This window comes from Sinocyclocheilus anshuiensis, unplaced genomic scaffold, assembly GCF_001515605.1.
Source record: "Sinocyclocheilus anshuiensis isolate Anshui unplaced genomic scaffold, SAMN03320099.WGS_v1.1 scaffold288, whole genome shotgun sequence".
Classification (NCBI taxonomy): Eukaryota; Metazoa; Chordata; class Actinopteri; order Cypriniformes; family Cyprinidae; genus Sinocyclocheilus; species Sinocyclocheilus anshuiensis.
In genome coordinates, this window is record NW_015558570.1 from 128,786 (window position 1) to 150,444 (window position 21,659).

At 36.0% G+C, this 21,659-nt stretch overlaps 1 protein-coding gene across 2 annotated transcripts in view; it reads right to left on the reverse strand.

Annotated features, from left to right (window-relative positions):
* The window catches only part of LOC107679618 (lactadherin-like), a 23,578-nt gene extending 3,769 nt beyond the window's left edge, over nucleotides 1–19,809 (reverse strand). The window contains exons 1-8 of one of the 2 annotated variants that reach the window (XM_016475226.1): nucleotides 19,629–19,809; nucleotides 10,257–10,382; nucleotides 10,005–10,133; nucleotides 4,274–4,387; nucleotides 3,859–4,040; nucleotides 3,600–3,755; nucleotides 2,967–3,111; nucleotides 821–1,005 (exon numbers count right to left, since the gene is read on the reverse strand). In XM_016475226.1, the coding sequence (XP_016330712.1) occupies nucleotides 821–1,005; nucleotides 2,967–3,111; nucleotides 3,600–3,755; nucleotides 3,859–4,040; nucleotides 4,274–4,387; nucleotides 10,005–10,133; nucleotides 10,257–10,382; nucleotides 19,629–19,710 (1,119 nt within the window). In that variant the 5' untranslated portion in view covers nucleotides 19,711–19,809. Of the gene's footprint in view, nucleotides 1–820; nucleotides 1,024–2,966; nucleotides 3,112–3,599; nucleotides 3,756–3,858; nucleotides 4,041–4,273; nucleotides 4,388–10,004; nucleotides 10,134–10,256; nucleotides 10,383–19,628 lie in introns of both variants that reach the window. The other variant, XM_016475225.1, reaches the window with a different exon arrangement.
* Nucleotides 19,810–21,659: the final 1,850 nt, after the last annotated feature.

Sequence of the window (21,659 nt, forward strand, 5' to 3'; positions counted from 1 at the left end):
GCTTTTGATTCACAATATCACGCGTTGTAATGCCCTGACCCCTTCCTTCATGTTTTACAAGCTGTTCATTAAATCTCTTAGCCCTGCTGCTCAATTTATGAGGCTATAGCAAGTTTGTACATTTTTTCAGTAAATTAAGCAATTGACATTTAAGGGCCCATCAATGGGCTACAAGACAGACCAAGATGGACATTTGTGTGTGTGTGTACATGTTTTTCTATCCTGGTGGGGACTTAAACCTGAATACACACCAACTCATGGGGACTTGTGTCACCATGGGGACCTAAATTGAGGTCCCCATAGAAACAAAAGCTTATAAATCATACAGAATGAGTTTTTTTGAGATTGTAAAAATGCAGAAAGTTTTCTGTTAGGGGTAGGTTTAGGTGTGAGGTTGTTGTAGGGCGATAGAAAATACAGTTTGTACAGTATAAAAACCATTATGCCCGTGGAGAGTCCCTACAAGGATAGTGCACCAGACGTGTGTGTGTGTGTGTGTGTGTGTGTGTGTGGAGGGTCTTGCCTGGTTTTTCTGTATGAGACACTTTAGTCAGCTGCTGGATGCTTGTCGTTGGCAGTGAAATTGCCGTCACCATGGGAGCGATGGTATTGCATACAAGACCATACAATAAAAAAAATCTTGTTTTATACAACCAGCATTTTGCCTTCGCGTTACCTCTTTACAAAATATAAAATTACAAAAATCTTAAAAATGTGACTTCGTTCAGTTCAGACATACTCCAGATTTTACACATGACTGTAAATGTAAATATTTGAAGGGACTCTGTCACTTCACAGCATTACAAGCTTGTCATCTCACCTGCAGCCACTCGGAACGGTTATTAATGGCTGCGGTCCAGGCGTTGGTCTTGCCCTGCTTGTCCAGACGAGCGTAATGCGGGTGCCAGGTGAACGCCTCGATCCCCCAGGTGCGGAAAGAGCTGGAAGCTGTCATCTGCCTGTCATCGATCAGCCGTGACTTGATACCTAGCGGCTCGGAGCAACCTGTCGTGTTCAAATACACTGTGAAGTAAGACAACAGAAAGAGGGAGGGGACGGGGACAGGAAGTGGCAGACAGATGGATGGGAAGCGTGTCAGCACAAACCACATCAGCGCTGAGCAAGTTTCATGCAGGTGAGCGGCAAGATGCTGTGTGTGATGGGGTGTATGTGAAGCGCACTCAGGCAAGAGCCGGCGGTGTGAGAGGCGTGCTGTGATGAACAGCCTGAGAGACACAGATGGAACAGTGAAGTGGGCAATACTGTAAATGAAACATTAACATCTGCACCATTTCACTGATTAGAAATTAGACTTTCATGTAGGGATGCATGATATAACATACCATATCGGCCAATATTAGAGTTTTTTTTTTAATTATCAGTATCATTGATATTCAATATTTAATTGTTCTTACTAATTTCCTGTGTTTTTACATTTAGATGACCTTTTCCATGATGTAAAGATCACTTAAGTTAATCTTTAAAAACACTAGTAATTTAATAACACTGTTAAATGTTTGATCTCAAAATGAATATCTATTTTTCATATTGTACATTATAATATTGTGATGCCTAAATTCACTTGTAGTATTTAATGTTAGATTTTTTTAAATGTATTTAGTCATAATAGAATACAGTAGTTGAGTATATTATTATAATATCATTATAATAGTATATATATTTTACATAATATAATAGTATATTTTAATATTAGCCATTCAAAATTGGCCAATTACATAATTTATAACTTTATTTTATAATACAGTTTATTTTTTTATTAATTTATTTGTATAAATTAATTTATATTTATTATAAATAAATATAATTTTAAAATAAATTGTATAATTATTCACCAATTTATAATGTTAATTTATTCAATTCAATTCAAGTTTATCTGTATAGCGCTTTTAACTATACAAATCGTTGCAAAGCAACTTTACAGAAAATTAAGTTTCTACAATATTTAGTAGTAGCTTATCAGTGGTGACTGTCAGTTTATGTACATATGGCAGAAATGTACGGAAAAAATCAATTAAAGTTGTAATCAAACAGACGATGAACACTATTAACATCAATTATTATATGATGCAGTCAAGCTTATAAAAAATATGGATTTAATCAATGTAAATAATTAATTAATTGGCCAAAACATGAAAATAATTATTGGTTTATCGGCCAAAATATTCGAATGTATCAGTGCATCCCTACTTTTATAAAGTGAAGTAAAGTGACGTGAAGCAAAGTATGGTGTCCCATATTCGGAATTTGTGCTCTGCATTTAGCCCATCCAAGTGCACACACAGTAGTGAGCACGCACGCACGCACGCACGCACGCGCGCACACGCGCACACGCGCACACGCACACACGCACACATGCACACGGAGCGGTGGGCAGCCATTTTTGCTTTCTGTGCCCAGGGAGCAGTTCGGGGTTCGGTGCCTTGCACCTCAGTCATGGGTATTGAAGGTAGAAGAGAGTGCTGCTCATTCATATGAGAATAATATAATATAATATAATATAATATAATATATTTTTTTTTTATTTTGAAATCAAGAAAAAGACTTGATCTTTCTTAAATGTTAGCAGAAAACAAGAACGAAATGTCCCAAGCACAAACCACACAAATTAACCAGTGTTATTCATCATCACTATATGCAGCTCAAAACTGTGTCAAATGTGCTAAATAAGTCAAATGTCTGAGAGGTTTCTGCTCAGAACGTTTACTGGCTAGAGTCCTGGTTTGGAAAGATGTGACTTTGTTCCTTCAGCCAAGCAGGCTGCGGTCCTTAACTTCACCACAAATGAAGACGAGCAGGAAATTGTGCAAACTGTGATGCTGCTTACTCCCTTTTTCTTCCATAAACCACAGCAGTATTACCATATTCTAGTGGAGCTGTTTTGTCTTTTGGCTTCCATATATCTATTCATAAGAATGTATAATTTAATAATATAATTGGTACTTTACCGTTGAGTTCACAGCCCACCAGCTCCATTCTCAGAGTACAGGCTTTGCGGCACACAACAGGAATGATTCGTATGTACTGAGCTATGATTGGAGGGTCGAACAAATTGGTCTTTGTCCCATCGTTGTCCATATTACCAACAAAGATCTGAAGAACAGAAATGTATACATTCATTAGTAATTAAAAAATTATAATATAATTACAGTTTATGAAACATATGACAAATGCTATTGAATAAACATATCTGGACACTTGTATGTTCCAGGGATTTGATTAAATATAAATAAATAAATAAATATATATATATATACATACAGTAATCAATTATGTAATTAACATAGTAATATATAATTATTATATTACTATTATGTATTAATTTGATTGTTTTACACTTGTCCCAGAACCATAATTTTAAATTAAAAAAATACAAATTACTATTACATTTAAAATTATGGTGATCCAAACAAACAGTGAAATAATCAGAAACTCTTTCAATATTTCAGAATGAAAATTATTTATATACATATTTTAGCAACTACAACAGGCCAAAAGTGCCCACAGTTAAACACCCAAAAATTCCAAACCAAAACAGCCACTAAAAATAATGCAGAACAGAAAAATGAGTGAATTATCACCATGTCGTTGCTCTGGCCCTCAGGTCTGTACATGGTGTAGGTTCGCCCATCCAAACTGGACGCTACTTTGAAGGCTTTGATGAACTCGGCTGTGCCCATGCGACTGGCACCCTGGGTAATGATGCCAGTGAAACGCATCTTCCTCTGCAGATTGATCTGTTATAAAATGAGTCATTAAATGAGTCATTTTTGGGTGAATACAGATAATATTTGAACTCCAAATATGTATTTAACCAATAAACTGAACAGACTTGTTTACCTCCATCCAGGGGTTCTTGTCATGTGTTGCAGAGGTCCAAGCATTAACGAATCCCTTGTTATTCAGTCGGGCCAATTCGGGCCCCCAACGCTGCAGTCCCAGAATGCCGTAGTACACAGAAGAGGCAGAAATCTGAGACTCTGCAATGCCTCCTCCTTCCATTCCCAGCAGAGAGATGCATCCTGGGAACCAAAGGCAGACATTAGCAGATATTAGTGCTCAGGAGACAAACAGGCTTACTGTGCGACAGACAGATGGATAAACAGTGTGATGACCACATTCACAGGGGAGAGAAATAGCCATTGTGTACTGAATGAAGTCACCAGTTAAAAAGCTAAATATGTGGAGGAAATAAAGTGAAAAACAGTTTGTGTACAGGAGCTGGACATGTGTGTACTGGCAGTGTCCTACTTACGCAGATGGCAGTGCTTTCCCACATATGGTGAGTGACATTTACAGGTGAAATCGCCATCAAGATCTCGACAGGTGCCTCCATTCTGACAGGGCTGGCCGGCACAGTCATTCACATCTGCAAGAATCATAAGGTTTATGTAAAACTCATCAAAACTAGTCTGGACAAGCAAAACAGTTGTCAAAAGTAAAGCAATTTTCTTTGTGACCTCTAGGTGGCAACATGCAACTTCTACAATAGTCTGAGGTACATAAAGATAAAATTCTTTGCTTCAAAAGATAAAATTATCTAATATATACACACACACACACAGTATATATGGTTTCCAAATGAAGTTTGTAACATGAAAAATCAATGAAAAAAGTCGCCTATATTTATTTATGTATTGGCCATAATAAACATATAAACACATTCTTATTGCTTGAACAGTTTTTAGTGTCTCCAATTTAAAGCACAAAAACTCAAAAATATCTCATATGAAAAAATTACGATATAGTGGTCCTGATAAAAATAAAAATGTATATCACTTAATTATATAACAAAATCAAACCAAGTGTCATTCCCAAAAAAAACAAAAAACATTTGTTTAGATTTTAAAATTAAACTAATAAACCATATTAATAAAATTTTGTAATGCACAGATGTAATAACATAGATGTAATGCAGTGTCATTACAATTTTTGGTGTGATCAAATACTTTGAGTCAATGCTCCTATTGTCAATATTACTGTATATAAAAGTCAAACAAAAACTCAAAAAAGGAACAAGCAAGAACGGAGAGGGAATTGAGGGCACATAAAGGGAACCCACATATGACAAAGCATAATCTCAGCACGACTGGCTCTTACAGTCGTTCATTAAGAGGATATAGGAGACTGAGGCAGACCTGCTGAAGTTTCTAATCCACTTACGAGCAACAGGGCCAGATCAGATCACCAACATGCTTCAAACACAAGTGTGTCAGAATTATTAAAAGGTCAACATGATGACGCAGAGCAAGGGTGTATAATGGTCCTCATGTACCTGAAGTGCGCTATATGTTGTGGGGAAAAAGAACTGGCATGGATTTCAGCTTTAAAATGGCACCAATCAGAAGAAAGGAAAATAGAACATTTCAGCAAAACTGGAAAGGAAATCAGTGGGATTATCTGGTGTGTGCATATGGAGCGTGACTGGGTGTGATCAGTCACAGTGGTCCAGTGCCAACACAGTGCTCAGACATACTGAAACACCTCTAAACCTCCAGAGGTCAGCGAGTAGCACTTCCCTGTTCCCTGTAAGTGTTAAGAGCATCACTACATGCTCGACTGACCTAAAATGACTAGCTGGGTGTATCTACATTCATTTCAGGCTGCATTTTTTGCCTAATCTGTGTAACCTCTAAATGAATGTTGTCATAAAAACTCACAAAAATTAGCTAAATGCATTTTTTGGTTTTACAACAGAACGTCAACTTCCCAATAGTATTGTCAACTACCCACATGTTGCAAACACTGTAAACTCTACAATGGGTTAAACCGCTAACAAGCTAATTAGGTTTTTAGCCAACTTTCCAAAAGTATTTAAATGTCAAAATGCTCCCACATGCTAACTGCTAATGCTAATATTATCAACTCTACAATGCTCTTAGCATAACACTAACAAGCTAATTAGCAACTTTTTACAAAGCCAACTTTCCAAAAACATTTGTCAACTACCTAAATGCTAACAAAATCATTATGAACTCTACAAGTATTTAACTGCTAACAAGCTAATTAGCACCTTTTCTAAGCAGTTTTAAATAGCCGAGTGGCTTTTAATATTTAACAATTAATTTAATATTTAGGGGTTTAGCACTGAACCAAAAACTAGCATTAAGATATGAGACACCCCATTTGACATTTGTAATGATGAAGTTACAATTCAGTACATTTAAAATATACAAACTTTAAATGTAATATCAAATAACACACTGCAGTAAATTTATAATCAATTACTTCACACGTACATTAGTATGTTAGTCAACACAACACCATGTCAACACAAATAAGTGTACGTCTTCGAAGCACATCAAAAGATTATTAAAACAATGACTTAAAATGTACTTTAATGTAAACTTTAAACATTACAAAGTCCACTTAGAACTTAAAAATTGTGTTAAGAAACAGTCATGAAAGTATACTCTCTTTAAGTACATTTAAATGGCCTTTTATTTCATTAATATTATATTATCTGCTAGTACAGATTTTTTTAAACATACTTTTAAGATTTGAAGTGCACTACAAATGCATATTCAATACAATTAAGCACACTTCTTTTTCACAAGTGCCTTACAGTTCAAGTTCCCATTTCAAGCCTGTCAACTCAGAATAAAACTGTAAAATGTTAGCGTTTTTTCCTAATGTTAATGTGAAGAAGTGAATCATTGCTACCCACTAAGAAGCAATTCAACACAGTAGTGCATTGTATTACTCTGAGAACATCGATATCTAGCTACATAATGTGAAATGCAATCTTATGTCAGTTGCAACATCATCCAAATCAACAAAATGCAAGGTTAGCAGGTCTCCACTTCCACATGTGACAGTGAAATCCAAGAGAAAAGACTGAACCACGCTGAGAAGGAACAAATTAAAGCTTTTTTTCCAGTAATGTTGTCTTGAAACAGCCTCCCTTACAATACAGTAGCTGTATTTTATTTATTTTTTTAAATCAGCCCCGGTACTGTGGACCAGTGTTGTTAATGTTAATTAAAACGATTACTATTACAAGATTTAATCAGTTGAAATAAAGTCGAAATAAGATAATTTAAACTTAAAAAAAATAAATAGAAATGTTGCCTTGGCTACTGAAATAATGTTTAAATTTAAAAATTACTAAAAATAAAACTGAAATAAAAATAAAAGGTAAATAAAAGTGTAAAAAAAAAAAAAAGGAATAAAAGTATAACAAAAATCTCCTTTATTAAATGTAAATACTAAATTTAAATAAATTAACATTCAAACTAAAAATATAAAAATAAAAGCTAATTTAAAATATTAATAAATACTATAATAGTATATAAATATTATACTGCTGTGGACCAGTTTGGTAAGAAATGCTTTATGCTAAAGCTCTAACCGGCCATTAAAATCCCTTAACCGCAATGTTAAGAAAGATTAGCAAGAAAAAAGGAAAATAAAGACACTAGTTGAGAAAAATACAGCAATTAGAGGTGAGAAATTCGAGTGAGAAAACTAGCTTTTATTCAGTGGAAAATAGGGAAATTACAAAGTAGTGGCAGAAGGGCAGCATCAATTTAGCTAGCTAGCATTAGATTCAGAAATCAAGCACTTCGTTAACTCTTCGACTTACTTGCAGACACACAAATGAGGCACTAACTCTGCATTTAAACCCTACAGCAGGTTTCTATTTCAATCTGCTCAGCTAATGTGACCAGTGCTCCACTGCGCAAAAGCTTTTGACACAGATTTCACAGCCTTTTGCAGGGCTTTCAGACAAATTTCATGCTGCCACTGAAACATTTCTGCGGACTTTATTTACTTTGCCTCCTCCACTTGCATTTTACCCCAGCAACAGGGCTAGTGTGCGACAGCGTGGGTGTGCAGTCATATTTTAATTTATGCTGCAACTATGTTTGGCACTAAACTACACAGTGTGCGACTTTGCGTACTCCACAGTCTTTGCCATCATCCGAGCATGATTTAGACGTCTCCCTGAGGGATTAAGAAGCGTCTAAATAGTCAGTTTAACGTCAGTGCCATTCTAATCTAGCCACATTCCCAGCCGCACTCTGAAGATGAGCCCGCATGCTTAACTATACCCAGTCAAAACATCATAAGCCTGCTATCAAGCGCGGGAAATCTGGCACCGAAGCCATAATGTCCACCATAATCAGAGAGAGCGTGAAGGAGTCTCTGTGGTGAACTAAACAATCCATGCTGTCTTAAATGTATAGCATGGAAAAGCAACATTCCATTTTGGGAGGATTTATGGCTTTTTTTTGCTTCTCGCTGATTAACTTCTTACTTAAAAGAACAAGTTTACTTTGTCAAATTTGTGAAATCAAAATGAACTCCTCAAAATAATGAATAAAATACTGTTGCAAATGAAAATATGAGAATGACAATTGACCAAAAGTGACCCTACACTGTAAAAAATGACCGTGGATTTAACAGTAAAAGACTGTAAAAATGCTACAGTAAAAACCTGTTAAATGGTTAACGGTAAATTCCCCTACTATATACGGTGAAAAACTGTATTGCCGGCAACCACAGCTGCCGTTTTTTTACTGTAAATTTTACAGAATTTTTTTTACAGTGTATTTTCTTTCTTAAAAGAAAAGGTTCATGCAAAAATTTTAGTTTCTGTTATTTACTCACAAAAAAAATATTTTGAAGAATGATGGCAACCAAACAGGTTGTTATTCATTTAAATAAAAATAATAATAAAAAATTTAATGCTAAATTTAAATTTTACTTCAGCCAAATCCATTTGCCAATCAAGTTATGATTTTTTATTTATTTGATTTTTTTTATTTTTTTTTATTTTTGGAGTTTGTAAACCCTGGTGAAACTACTGTATTTTTTCCTTTGAATACAGAATTGCACTTGGCATAAAACAAGCTAAAATGGCCTAAAACAAATAAGCTTAAGACAAGTTAAGCCTATTTATTTACATGTCTTTTAAAATATTGGCTTTTAAAAGCAAAATAAAAATACTGGAGCGACTTATTCACTGTTAAGGTGCGTTCACAGAGAAACAGAGTCATTTCAATAGTAATCTGTGCGAGTTTCAGTCATTTCAATAGTAATCGGCGCGAGTTTCGCTTGAGGGCAAAAAAGTTCCCCACACACATTTTGAAACAGGTTGAAGTTGTTAATGCAAATTCGCCATGTTGACCAACAGAAAACTACTCAGTTTGAAAGTGACTCCTGTGTGAGCCGTGTATGCATTCATGTCGCTACACTATTAAAAACAGACAATAGACATTTTTGCCCGTAAGATTTCACTAATGTAAACGCATTTTTAACAGCACTTCTATACAGTAAATCTGACTGAATCCAGATGATTTAGGCAGTTTATAGCTAAAATTTGTCAATTAATTATAGGCCTGTCGCAATAATCAATATATTGATTATCGCACAATATATACGTGACCTCAATCATTTTTCACAAACAAAGTTTCATCTGCAGATATGGCCTTGTTTAGGGATCTGTGCCTTTGTGACCCTTAAACCCTTAATTTACAGAGAAAAGAAGGTCAGGGAAAAATCTGTAGGTGGAAAAAGCTCCATACAAGTTCTTTGTGAATTTTTCTTTTTTTTCTACTTGTTACTTTGCACTTTTTGTTAGAAAATGATTCAAGTTTTTTAAGGTATCTAATATTTTGACTTAATTTCCATGATCTAGATATACTTAAGAATTAAAAGTTTGTTGTCATTTGAAAGTGTGTAGGCCTTCTTGCATTATTATGCTGTTATATTATGATTATTTATTCAGTGGCATAAAATGGTCTTAAAATGACAATAATATAGTTTATTGCATTTATTTCTGGGGCAATATATCGCACAACAAAAAGATATATCGTGACAGGCTTAATTAATTACCATTTGGATGCAAATGTGATCTCAGTCCTAATGTAAATTTGATTTCACAGCAATTTAGTTTTTCATAATTCTCAGTGGTGTCTCCTGATAACCACTTATATGTTTGGCATGAAACAGATCCAATGGTTTGGATAAAAGCGACTCACTGTTCTGGCAGTGGATTCCATCGAACCCTATTGGACACTTGCAGACATATTCACTGAAGACGTCTCCTCTTCGGGAGTTGATGATCTCACAGAAGCCATCGTTTTTACAAGGGTTAGGGTTGCAGGGCCCTGAGAACAAAGGTCATGTGAGAAATGATCAGCCTCAGCTGAAATGAATACAAGTAACCTTTGCACTAAACTAAACTGTTTTTTTCCCCCCGCATAAATATAAATAACTGATAAGACTGTTACCAATATCGGTCTCGTTGCAGGTGGGTCCAGTGAATCCTTCAGCGCAAATGCATTTAAAGGGATCTTTTCCTGCTTCAGTGACACAGGTTCCTCCATTCAAGCACACATTTACTTCACAGATGTCAGCTGAGAAAAGACAAAGATAGTGGATTTGATATTATATCCATTATTGATATAACTTTCAATAAAACTCAGTGGGGCTCATTCAATAAACATGAAAAGAATTACTTTTTTATATATATATATATATACATATATATTTATACTTATATTGCTGTTTGCACGCAGAATGATTCAGTAAAATTTATGATTAACTCTTTCCATATGTGTGTGTGTGTGTGTGTGTGTGTGTATGTATGTATATATATATATATATATATAGAGTCACATTCAAATCCATGGATTACAGAGAAATTATTAATCTTGTGTTTCATGAATAATGCTCTTTTGGGTTTAATACAGTGAGTGCCGTCAACAGTATTTTCTGATGGTGTAGATTTCTGTTTCTTATAAAAAGGGAAGTGAAAAAGACAATGGGTTTACTGTTTGGTCATGTTTTTATTTGGACATGACCCAAATTGCTGAAGAGGTTGCAGCATTACAGAAAAAATAGAAGTAGTTTCTAGAAGTTTCTTTGCAGTCCTGTGGTTTATACAAAAATTATTTGTAAAGGTCAGGAATGTTTACGTGGGACAGCAATGCTCTGAGGAAAAAAGTATGGAAATGCACATGGAAATTTAGCAGAATAAAAATAATAATAATAAAAAATGAAATGCAATGTTTAATAAATTGAGTTAAGACCTTCCTAACGGATCAATGCAAGTAATTAAATGTATCGATGTAAGATAATAAAAAATAAATAAAAAAGAAGGGAAGGGGAAAAAAAACAGTATATGGATTTGGAACTACATAAGGGGGAGCAAATAAAATGGCAGAATTTTTATTTTTTGCAGTACTAAGCTAAAGAAACTGCACCTCTTACATTTTTATGCATATGCTGAAATGGAAACAAAAACATCCAACTTCAGTTTTTGGAGCTGTTACTATCTTTAAATGTTAATTTTAGCCTGACACATATAGGCCTTGAATTTGCAGAGTTACAACTTTCCACAGTCCCACAACTCTGTGTAAATAATACCTCCGTGAGAGACTTCCTGCGCATCGTTGTGTCCTCCCCTGGCACCGATCCAAAATACCACAACAGAGACACTCAGCAGAGTTTATTCGAGGTGAACGGCACTCGAAATGATAATCAGCCCACGTTTCATGCAGCTCCACCACAGGTTTCAACCGTGTGAACTTGTTTCGCGCCAAGACACCATTTGGCGAACAATCTCCTCTAATTGTGACAAAAAGCAACAGCCTTCACGCTCAGGGTTGAAGCTTCTGGGATAATGACAAAGCCCCGGCCTGCATAAACAGAAACCTTCTTATCCAAACGATTGCAATGCTTATCTTTGGAATGGAATGCATCCTCCTTTTCATGCAATACCAGAAGGCTGAAAGCACAATTCCTTTCAATCTTCTCAAAGAAACTAATTTTAGTCCTGGAAACCAAAAAAATGTATAAAAAAAATTAAATCCCTTGGAATTGCCTTTGATATGATATGCCAGGCACAAACTGTTTAGCAGCTCAGATCAACCCATCCATCACAGAAAAGCACTGAAAACTCCACGGGGAACAGAAACTGTCTATGGATAGCTTGAAGGATTCGTAGTCAACTACTTTTATCTTGCCGACCAGTTATGACAAAATTGACAGGGGAAATTGAGAACTGAAAGTAATTCACTGCGGCTTAATAACTTTAAACACAACTCATTGCTAGTCACAATACTGCTTTTGTTTCCATAGAAATGTAACTCTTAACAGAAACCGTTGCCCATCTGCATGGAATGTCGCTTTTTTTAGGTGCTGACATGGGCACATGTTTTGTGGGAAAACTCTTGTATCTAACAGGACAAATTACCAAAAATTAAAATTGTGCCATCATTTACTCACCCTCATGTCATTCTAAACTCGTGTAATTTTCTTTCTTCCGTGGAACGCAAAATAAGACGTTTTGCAGAATGTTCAAGCTGCTCTGTTCCATACAATCAAAGTAAAGTTAATCAAGTTTTGCCAAAAACAAAAAACAAAAAAACAACTTGATTGGCAAAAGCTTCTGAAATGCAATTATAAATTGCATTTATAAATAATTTATTGTTTTAAATAATAATAATGAATTGATTGGAAAATGTAAAAGAAAAGCACTTACCTTTCTAAAATGCAATTTACAAATTACAATTTACAAACAATTATTTTATTTTAATCTATTTTAAATGTATTAATTTAGTGCTTTAACTTTAACATGAATTAAATCAATTGTTTTAAATGTGTATTAATGTGTCAAATAAAAAATGATTAATTTAGTTATTGTTATTTAACAATTTTAAAACATGAATTTTAACTGTTTTAAATGTCTTTTAATTTGTCAGTTTAAAAAGTAATTTATCTATTGATGTTTTTGTGTTTAAATTATTCAATTTAGCATTTATTTATTATTTTATTTTTAAGTAGCACTCCTGGTTCTTTACCCACCATTCACTTTCATTGTAAGGAAAAGAGCAGCATGAGCATCATCATCTCCTTTTGTGAAGAAAAAAAACCATATCGGTTTGGAATGACATGAGGTTTCTGAGAATATATGTATGAAAACTAAAAAGTACGGATAATAATTCATGTCAGGGAATCCACATCAAGCTGTATCATCTAACATTTACCAGCTATACTTAACCTTGTTTAACTGTCAGAGAACTCAATGTTGACCTAATATGTTCTGGAAGGCCATTAGACAGAAGTGAACACATCAGCTGAATGCAAATCTGTTTGATGAAGTGAAACATTTGATCAGCTTCTCATCAGCGGAGCTGGCCTTCTGATCAGCAAAAGCTCTGAAATCGGAGTGGAAGCGGATTATTCTGCCACAGGCTTTCGGATAGATGGCTTTATCACATGGTCTTTCTTTAACTCACATGGAGTTAAACGTGTAAAGGCAGGCTACTGTGGGATTGTTCACTCCTCTATCACAAATGAGGCACGCAAACAGGGACAAAGAAAGCAGAAATGGAATTTGGCCAGGCAACTGTGACCCTGAAAAAACAAGCGGGCAGTGCTGAGCCAACGCAGAAAATGAGTAATAACCAACATGCTATTGACCCAATCCCAGTATGGTCAAAACAACTTTTTGTGACTGCACTGATATTGAAAATGTGCAGGCTTAAAGGGATACGCCTAAAAATAGGAATTTTGGAATGACTTTGGGGCACCACTGAAACCAAAGGCCGGCTTGTTACAATATTTTTGCAATTCATTTTGGTGATACTAGTGGCACAGAAATTACAGTCTTCAGCTTTAAATTTGTAAACAACTTGAAGTAAACAGTCCAATAACAAACACATTTGATGTGCTACTATTATGGTTAGCCAGAAAAATACTACATTTTTTTACTAAAAGAACCAAAATGAACAGTTCAAAACTGAAAATAACTGAACAGTTCAAAACCATAAAACCACTCGCTCCTTCATTTCATATATCTGGGACGTCACTTGAGTCATTTAAAAAAAGAAGCATGACCTGATCTGCAATCTTATGAGTACAACAACTATATAATAACTAATAACGGTTAAAAAGTATAGGGAAGGGCTTTAGAAAGGAGTCATCGGCATGAGGAGTCATTCAGCTACAATCTGCTGAACGGATCACGCACACTTGGCCAACAAAAGAACCCTTGACTGTCGTATTATCAACAGGTGCAAAACAAAAACAACAGACTGGAGGACAACCAAAACACTGCACACATGCATGTGAGAGCACGCAAACGCAACAACACACCTACATGCCAAATCCCAGTTTGATTCTAGGGGATTCACTAATGACAGGAAATGCAACTGTACTATGCAGATCACTCAATGTTTATAGGCTAAAGACTTTTATAGGTTTGATACTGGTAATTTAATGACATTGTAAGTTCTTAAAATAATCACATATTGGGACACAATTTCCTTGATTTGTTTAAGACAGTGCTAACTTTCACAACTCTAAGGAAAATTTTAAATTTCTATATTTTGTCTAAATAAATAAAAAATAAATCTTTAAAAATGTAAAAAAAAAAAAAATTATATAAAAATTGTTTATGCTGCAAGTGTATCACAAACATCAGAAAATCACAACATTAAAATTTACAGTATGAAAAAAGTTTATGAAATTAGTTTTGAGATTAAACGGTGTTATTAAATTATTGGCAGCTGTTTTAAAGATTAATTGAAAAAGTTAGATGATGGCATGGGTAATCTAAATGTAAAAAAAGTGAAAATGAATATGCAGAATATATAATAATAATAATAATAATAATAATAATAATAGTTAATCAAACATGAAGAAGGCTTCTAAGAAGACACAACAGCACAAAACAGCTCATTTTGACTAATAAACTTCTCCAAAATTATAAGTGGGCTTAAAATTAGCAACTCAAGAAACAAAAATGGAGAAAAACTGTGCCGTGCACTTTTAAGTCTTGACACTGATAAAATATGCATACAAGTACAACATCCAAGTAATGCAACAGAACCTTTTAAGTTGTTAAAAATTGGGGATCTGTGTCTTGGTGTTGATTTGTGTTGCAACCTTTGTGTATATTTAGAAGCCCAAAGTGTTAGTTTACCTTTTAAGCCACCCTTGGAACTTACTTTACGGCTTATAGCTTCACACTGTACGCTAAAGGTGTCCTGGATTTATAACTCCACATTACTGCTGGTGTGAACATGCATGTGTGTAGGTGTGTGTTAATGTTAATGTTCAGTGTGTTTTCTCAGCTATGCGGTCATTCGCACATCATTTAAGATCAGGGGCGCGGGAAGATGTTTTCGGTTGGGAGTGCTGTGTGTGTCCGTGTTGGGTGGGGGTGTTTGGGGGGGCTGACTCACTTACGTCGGTGCTCGTGCTGGGGCTGGTGTTGTTTGGATGCCGATTTTGGAAAGTTTTTGCTGGGATGGGAATTTAAAAAATCTGATATTCGCTTTTGCGCCATTATCTCCTTGTATTAAAGTTAATCTTGTTCGCATTCTGTATAGTTCATGTCTGATACCACGCGATAGCGTCACGTGTTCATGAGGATTAGGCTAATCATCCCATATAGAAAACATCACAAGTAAAAGAAATCATGTTTATAAAGATAAATATGGGTTTATTATAGCCCACTTACAATTTACATTTCAGAGATCATTACAAATAAATTATTAAATGCTAAAACTGAATAAATTTAAATGAACAAACTTGGCGTTGCATTTGCAACCATGTGAAAACAGGGGGTGCTGCAGCCCCCTCAGCACCCCTACTTCCCGCGTCCCTGTTTAAGATGCCTTCATACGGCCCTGGGGAACTCTGTGTTCCAAACCTCATGTTCCTACATCACTGAATCCCACGTTAAAACTCCCAGAACAGCTCAAAGCACTGAGGCATGCAGCTTGCACCTCTTAATGACCAAGCAAATGACCTATAAAGATATGGTCTGCACACAAGAAACATACTGTTCTTGGACCAATAAACTGCTTTTTTTGGTAAACTGTCAGTGAGCTTGAATCTTCAGGTAGGATTTCTGTCAACTAAAGGCATTTCTCCAGAACACCACAGCCATCGGTTCTTAAAAATAACCTACAAAGACTAAAAATACACTCTGGCGTACAGAGAAAACAGCCATTCTCGAAGGCAACGCAAATAGGCTTATAATTCATCTTACTTGGAAATGCTATAATGTAAAGCATAATATTTTGACGTGTTTTACACTCAAGCCACGGATTCAAAATAGTCATAAATCCAGTGCAGCGTATTTGTTCAAAATATAGTAACAAAAGTTTCCTGTCAAGTGTCAGAATATGCTCTTTTAAAAATTCAACGCACCAGATTGGAAAATGGAGCATGAGACCAAGATGGAGCGAAATGAGAAATGCCATGTTGCCAATGTATGGATGCCATGAGAAATGCCAATGTATGAATGAAACATTGATTAGGGCTTATTGAAAATTAATCACAGGAGAAGCAGCCCTCATTGGACTGCTATTAGAAGTGGAGTTGTCAGGACAAATGAGCCCATCCCCGGAGGGGAAGACCCCGCTGCCAGATGGCACGGGCCACGCGACAGCTTTTGAACGGCTCGCAAACACATTCTTGCAAAAGAGAGCGAGTGAAAAGCAGGAGGCTGTGTGGTCGCTATAATTAGCGTACTCTCCGTCAGCTGACCTAAGAGGCCTGGGTTGTGTTGATAAAAGTCTTTATTTGCTGATTTTAAGCAGTTTTTTGGAGATCCATCAAGATTTTGATGGATGAGTGCTGATCTTAGATCAGCTTGAGATTGTAGCTTCAATCCAAAACTGTTTACCTTCTCAATCCGATAAGAAAGACAAACAACTCTCAACTTTTAAAGGGATAATTCACTCAACAATAAAAATTGTCATCATTTGATCATTTTCATGTTGTTTCAAACCCGTATGATTTCTTTCTTTAGTCTAACACAAAAAGAAATGTTAGGCATTTTGTTGATGCTGTTCTCTTGCACACACTGACACTGAATGGTGACCAGCAGATGTCAAGCTCCAAAATGCACCTAAATGCATCATAAAATTAGTCCATACAACTATATTCCAAGTCTTTTGAGGCCATAATATAGATTTGTGTGAGGAACAGACTGATATCAAAGTCATTATTCAATGAAAATCTTATTTGTAGATCTCAGGTCTCATTAATTGTATTTGAATATACTCATATTCAAATTCCATGCCTTGTGAACTATTACTAGATCCCTTAGTACTAATAATGGTTGGCATCTTTGATGTCAAACCTGGTGTGACATATTTTGTGCCACGTTTGAATATTCAAATTTGAATGAGATTTGTGAGCTGCGCAGAGAAGCTTATCAGTCAATAACAACAAAATTTCTGTCTTTTTCTTATTTTCTTACTAGATTTGGAATACAGTGCACATGTCATACTTTTACTCTTTGTCCTGGTCACCATTCACTTTCATTGAAAAGAAAAGAGCAACTGGTAAACATCTGGCTTTAAGTTCCATGGAAGACAGAAATACCACAGGCGTTGGATAGACAAGAAGATAAACAAAATTCTCTTTTCTGAATTAACTTTTTGTTTAACTGCATCCAAACATCATAGAGCGCCAATTTCATCACTTAAAGGGGTCCTATTATGCTCTTTTACAAAGTCTTGATTTTTTTGGGGGTGTACTAGAACATGCTCTCATGCTTGGTGGTTCGAAAAAGGTATTATTTTTCACATAATTTACATTATTACAATACCTTTCTCCCCATCCTGGCGCAAACGGCTTGATTAGTTCCGGGTTTGATGAAGGCCCGCCTTCCAAAAAACGAAATGTGTTGTGATTGGTTAGCTGTCCCAGTGCGTTGTGATTGGCGAACAGCATTTCAGTACTGCCACGCCCCTTGCCAAAGCAGCAAGTTTCTAAAACTTCAAAGCAGACTAACTCTAGACTTACAAACTTACAGACTCTATTTGTGGCTGCATATATATGCAAATTCATTCTCTGCCAGCAGAAGGCGCTGCTGGAGTGGTAGAAATCGAGGTTTCCCCGGTAACGGCTGTACACAAAGCAGCGCTCCGCTCACAAACACTGCTTTATCAGACGTTACATGCAAGATGAAATGAAAATCAATTTCTGAAGACAGTCAGTTTCCTTCAGAAATACAGTGATATAAAAACACCTGCACTCACTGTATGGGAAACACTGTAGTCTCATAATTTAAGTGTAAATTCTGCAGATTACATCATTGTCCAGTATTGTACTGTCAGCAATTTATTATAAAAAAGTTTTCATAATTGTAACATACATAATTATTCAGGTGCATGTGTATAACTTGAGAAAACTTGACGCTACAGCAGCACTTCTTCGTCGTCGTCTTGTCTGATGCACTCAACCAAGCGTTCTAACCCATGACCTCGCCCCTCCCCACCCCCCAACCATTCGAATTTCCGTAGGACTGAATTATTTTAATGATATTCTAATGGACCGCTTTGTGACATCACAAAACCCGGAAAAAACGCTGTAGTCCAAACGAGCCATTCATTGTAGTTCTTGAAAAGGGATTTTTTAAAAACGAAATATCTCCCTTTGGAGTGGACTTTGAGATTTGTAACTTTGTAGATCTTTTTATGGCCAAACATACACACTACAAACTGACTAAAATTCAAAAAGTGAAAAAGCATAATAGGTCCCCTTTAAAGTGTGAATGAAGAAGATCAAGGAGGCGACAACTGAACCATTTGAAAACTTCACAGAAAATGCTTTGACATGGAAAACTCTCTGGAAAACTACCACAAATCACTCAAGAAGCAGTCAACATTACAATAATGAAACTCTGAAGGAAAGAGGCTGCATTTTCCAAAGGTTTGCACAAACCTGTTCTGCTGCACTGGTCATTAGAGGCAGGAAGTGCCCTGGCCTTGTTGGGCTCCGCTGCATATTAAAGTGGCCACATTCATTGGAAGTGACTCAGTGATTTGGTCACTTGAGCCACACCTTCAGACTGGAGCCAGATCATGGCTTGAGGCTCAATGGCAGATGGGGAAGTGTATTCTTAAACAAGTATCAACATCCGTGGAGGCAAAAAATGAGTAATTGGGCCAATTAAATATTTCAAACAAAACCTACTAAAATCTAGACATTACAAAACAACACTTGGCAGTACAAAAAAAGTCATCTCCTCTTGTTTGTTCAGGGTCTATGGAGGAAATTAATTTAGACATGCTGTCAAAAAAATCTTAACATACATGAGTGGCCAAGGCATGAAATTGGTGCTCAAATGGTCTTCCACATTGGACCATGCAGCTATAAAAGTATGTGCAAGCCTGTAGGTCACTGGCAATGGATTGAAATCAGGACATGATGTTTTGTATACACTAGTGTGACAAGAAAAGGATAAAGCAGAGACCCCAAGGCGTTAAACGCAAGTACAGACACGAATAACAAACATTTTGGTCGACCAGAGACATCAACTAGATGACCACAGGGACTTTTCATAAAGTGAAGCCTCCAAGACTTGTTTACAAGACGATAGTGTAAGAATGGACAGTAAACATAATTCATTAATTACTAAATGTATGAAAGTAAAAACTCCGGTGTAATATAGGCTACATTACACACAAAAGAAAAAAAAAGAAAATAAATAAGCTGTCTGGTGTCTTGACATTTAAAACATTTCACATCAAACTAATAAGGACCATAGACTTTCACTTGCTTTGTTTATAAATGTAGTTTGCCATGCTGTTTTTTTGTAGCGCTCAATGCACAGACGAAAACAAAAAACTTACCGCTCGCAGTGGAGACCGAAACAGCAAGAAGACACGCCGCGAAAAGTGGCAAACTAACAAACAAGCTTGAGAAAGTTCTCATGGTGCCGAATTGTTGTTCTTCGGTGAACTTCTCGTCTGTCAGGAGCCGCTCGGTATGAACCCGTTCGCCGTTATGATTATAAGCAAGATTAGAGGCAAGAGAGGGACAATATGTGCTCCCACGTGTATCTCTGCTCTTAGCCAATTACATACTGTTTTTAACATATAGCCCCGCCCATGACCCCGCCCCTTGGGTAGTCATTAGTGCGGACAACTGGGCGCATTGATTGACTTGATAGAGTAACAAAACAGCTCGGTTTACATTTGATGGTTTTAGGCATTTTGCCGTGTTTTCAGGGATAGTTCAGCAAAAAAATTGAAAAATATTTACTCACCCTTATGTCGTTTCAAACCTGTAGGCCTATAACTTTCTTTCTTCTACATCCAGCTGTTTTTCTCAGAATGTTCAGGGAGCATTGGCTTTTGGTTATAGAGATAAAACCTAAAACTAATCATTAAGGAACGTTTTGTGTAAGTTTTGAGAAGGTTAGCTTTTGTTTAAAAAAAAAAAAAATGAGAACGTTCCCAAACCCTTATTTTCCGGTTCCAAAGAGGAACCAAATAAGAACGTTAGGGGAACGTTGTGTGTATGTGTTTGTTACCATTCACTCTTGTTATATATTTTTTCCGATCCACTATATGAATAACAAAAGTGGGGTGAATAAGTTATGACAGAATTATCAGAATTTCTTTAAAGATCTTAAAAGGAGTTGATTTTTCTGAATGCATGATTACGGCTTGTTAGAAGTGTTTATTTAAACATCAGCTAGGACCAGCTTAATACTGATAGCGTGATAAAGCGGATTGTTGTGACAAACAAATGCTGCAAAATTCATGCAAAAGCATAATTTGTTTGTAAGGTAAAGGTAGTGGGTGTATTGCTCTAAGATCCATTTATGTATGCAGGTCGATGCAATGTGTGGGTGATGGTCAATTGGTGATCTTCGCGCATCATGCTTTTCTTTTAGTATCTTGTGCTTTTGTGTATATACAGCAAAATGCAAGTTGCTGGACAATGTAAACTCGAAGATCCAGTAAATTAGAAATATAGAAAGAGAAAATGTATGTTAGTTAACCCCAAACTTGAAAGGATTTCACAAAGTCAAAACGTCTAAGGAGAAAACCAAATGTTCATGCACCACTAGATTTAATTTTATGCTTAATGAAAAATAGCTTATTAATGTCTCTCTTGGCTCTGTTGCTGGGGCCCTTAAGAGCTCACGTCTAAATGCTCCTCTAGACACGTTAGCCAGTCCCACTTGATTTGATTGAATATAAAGTGAGGTTGATTTTCCTCCAGCAGAGCCACTAATCTCTAATAACATAATGGATGTCGGCTGTGGGGAAATCATGGAGCTGGATTTTAAACATCAGACATTTAAGATCCTGGTTGTCTCACAAAATATCTTATTTAGCGTCACTTAGAGTGACTAACTGAGTTTCATTTATGGCACTTACGGGAAATAATACAATAATTTATAAGGGGGATCAAATCAACTGTGCATTAAAGAGTGCATTTGGCCCTACTTGGAATTTGCCGTGTAATAGCTATATTGAGTCTTCCAGATGTTTTTGGACTGTTGGTCCACTCCTGTTGTCAATTTTGCGTCTGCTCTCTCCAATTCTCTGAATTTCTGTGAGGACATACCACTCTGACGAAAGTAGCTACTAATACATGGAAACTGTAAACAACTTGCTCCAGATATGGCATGGTGTGTGTTTTCAATTGTATCCTGCCATCTTGTGGAAATTATCAATCAGCACACTGTTCATATGAAGCCGTAAGCTATTAAATCAACCAAGTATCATCTATCTATCTATCTATCTATCTATCTATCTATCTATCTCTTTCATTATTTATTTACTTAGTCTATTTATGTATATTTAGAATATGGGATTTTCCTCTCTATTTTAAGCATTTTAGTTCTGGGTGGTTAAAATGAATTTAAA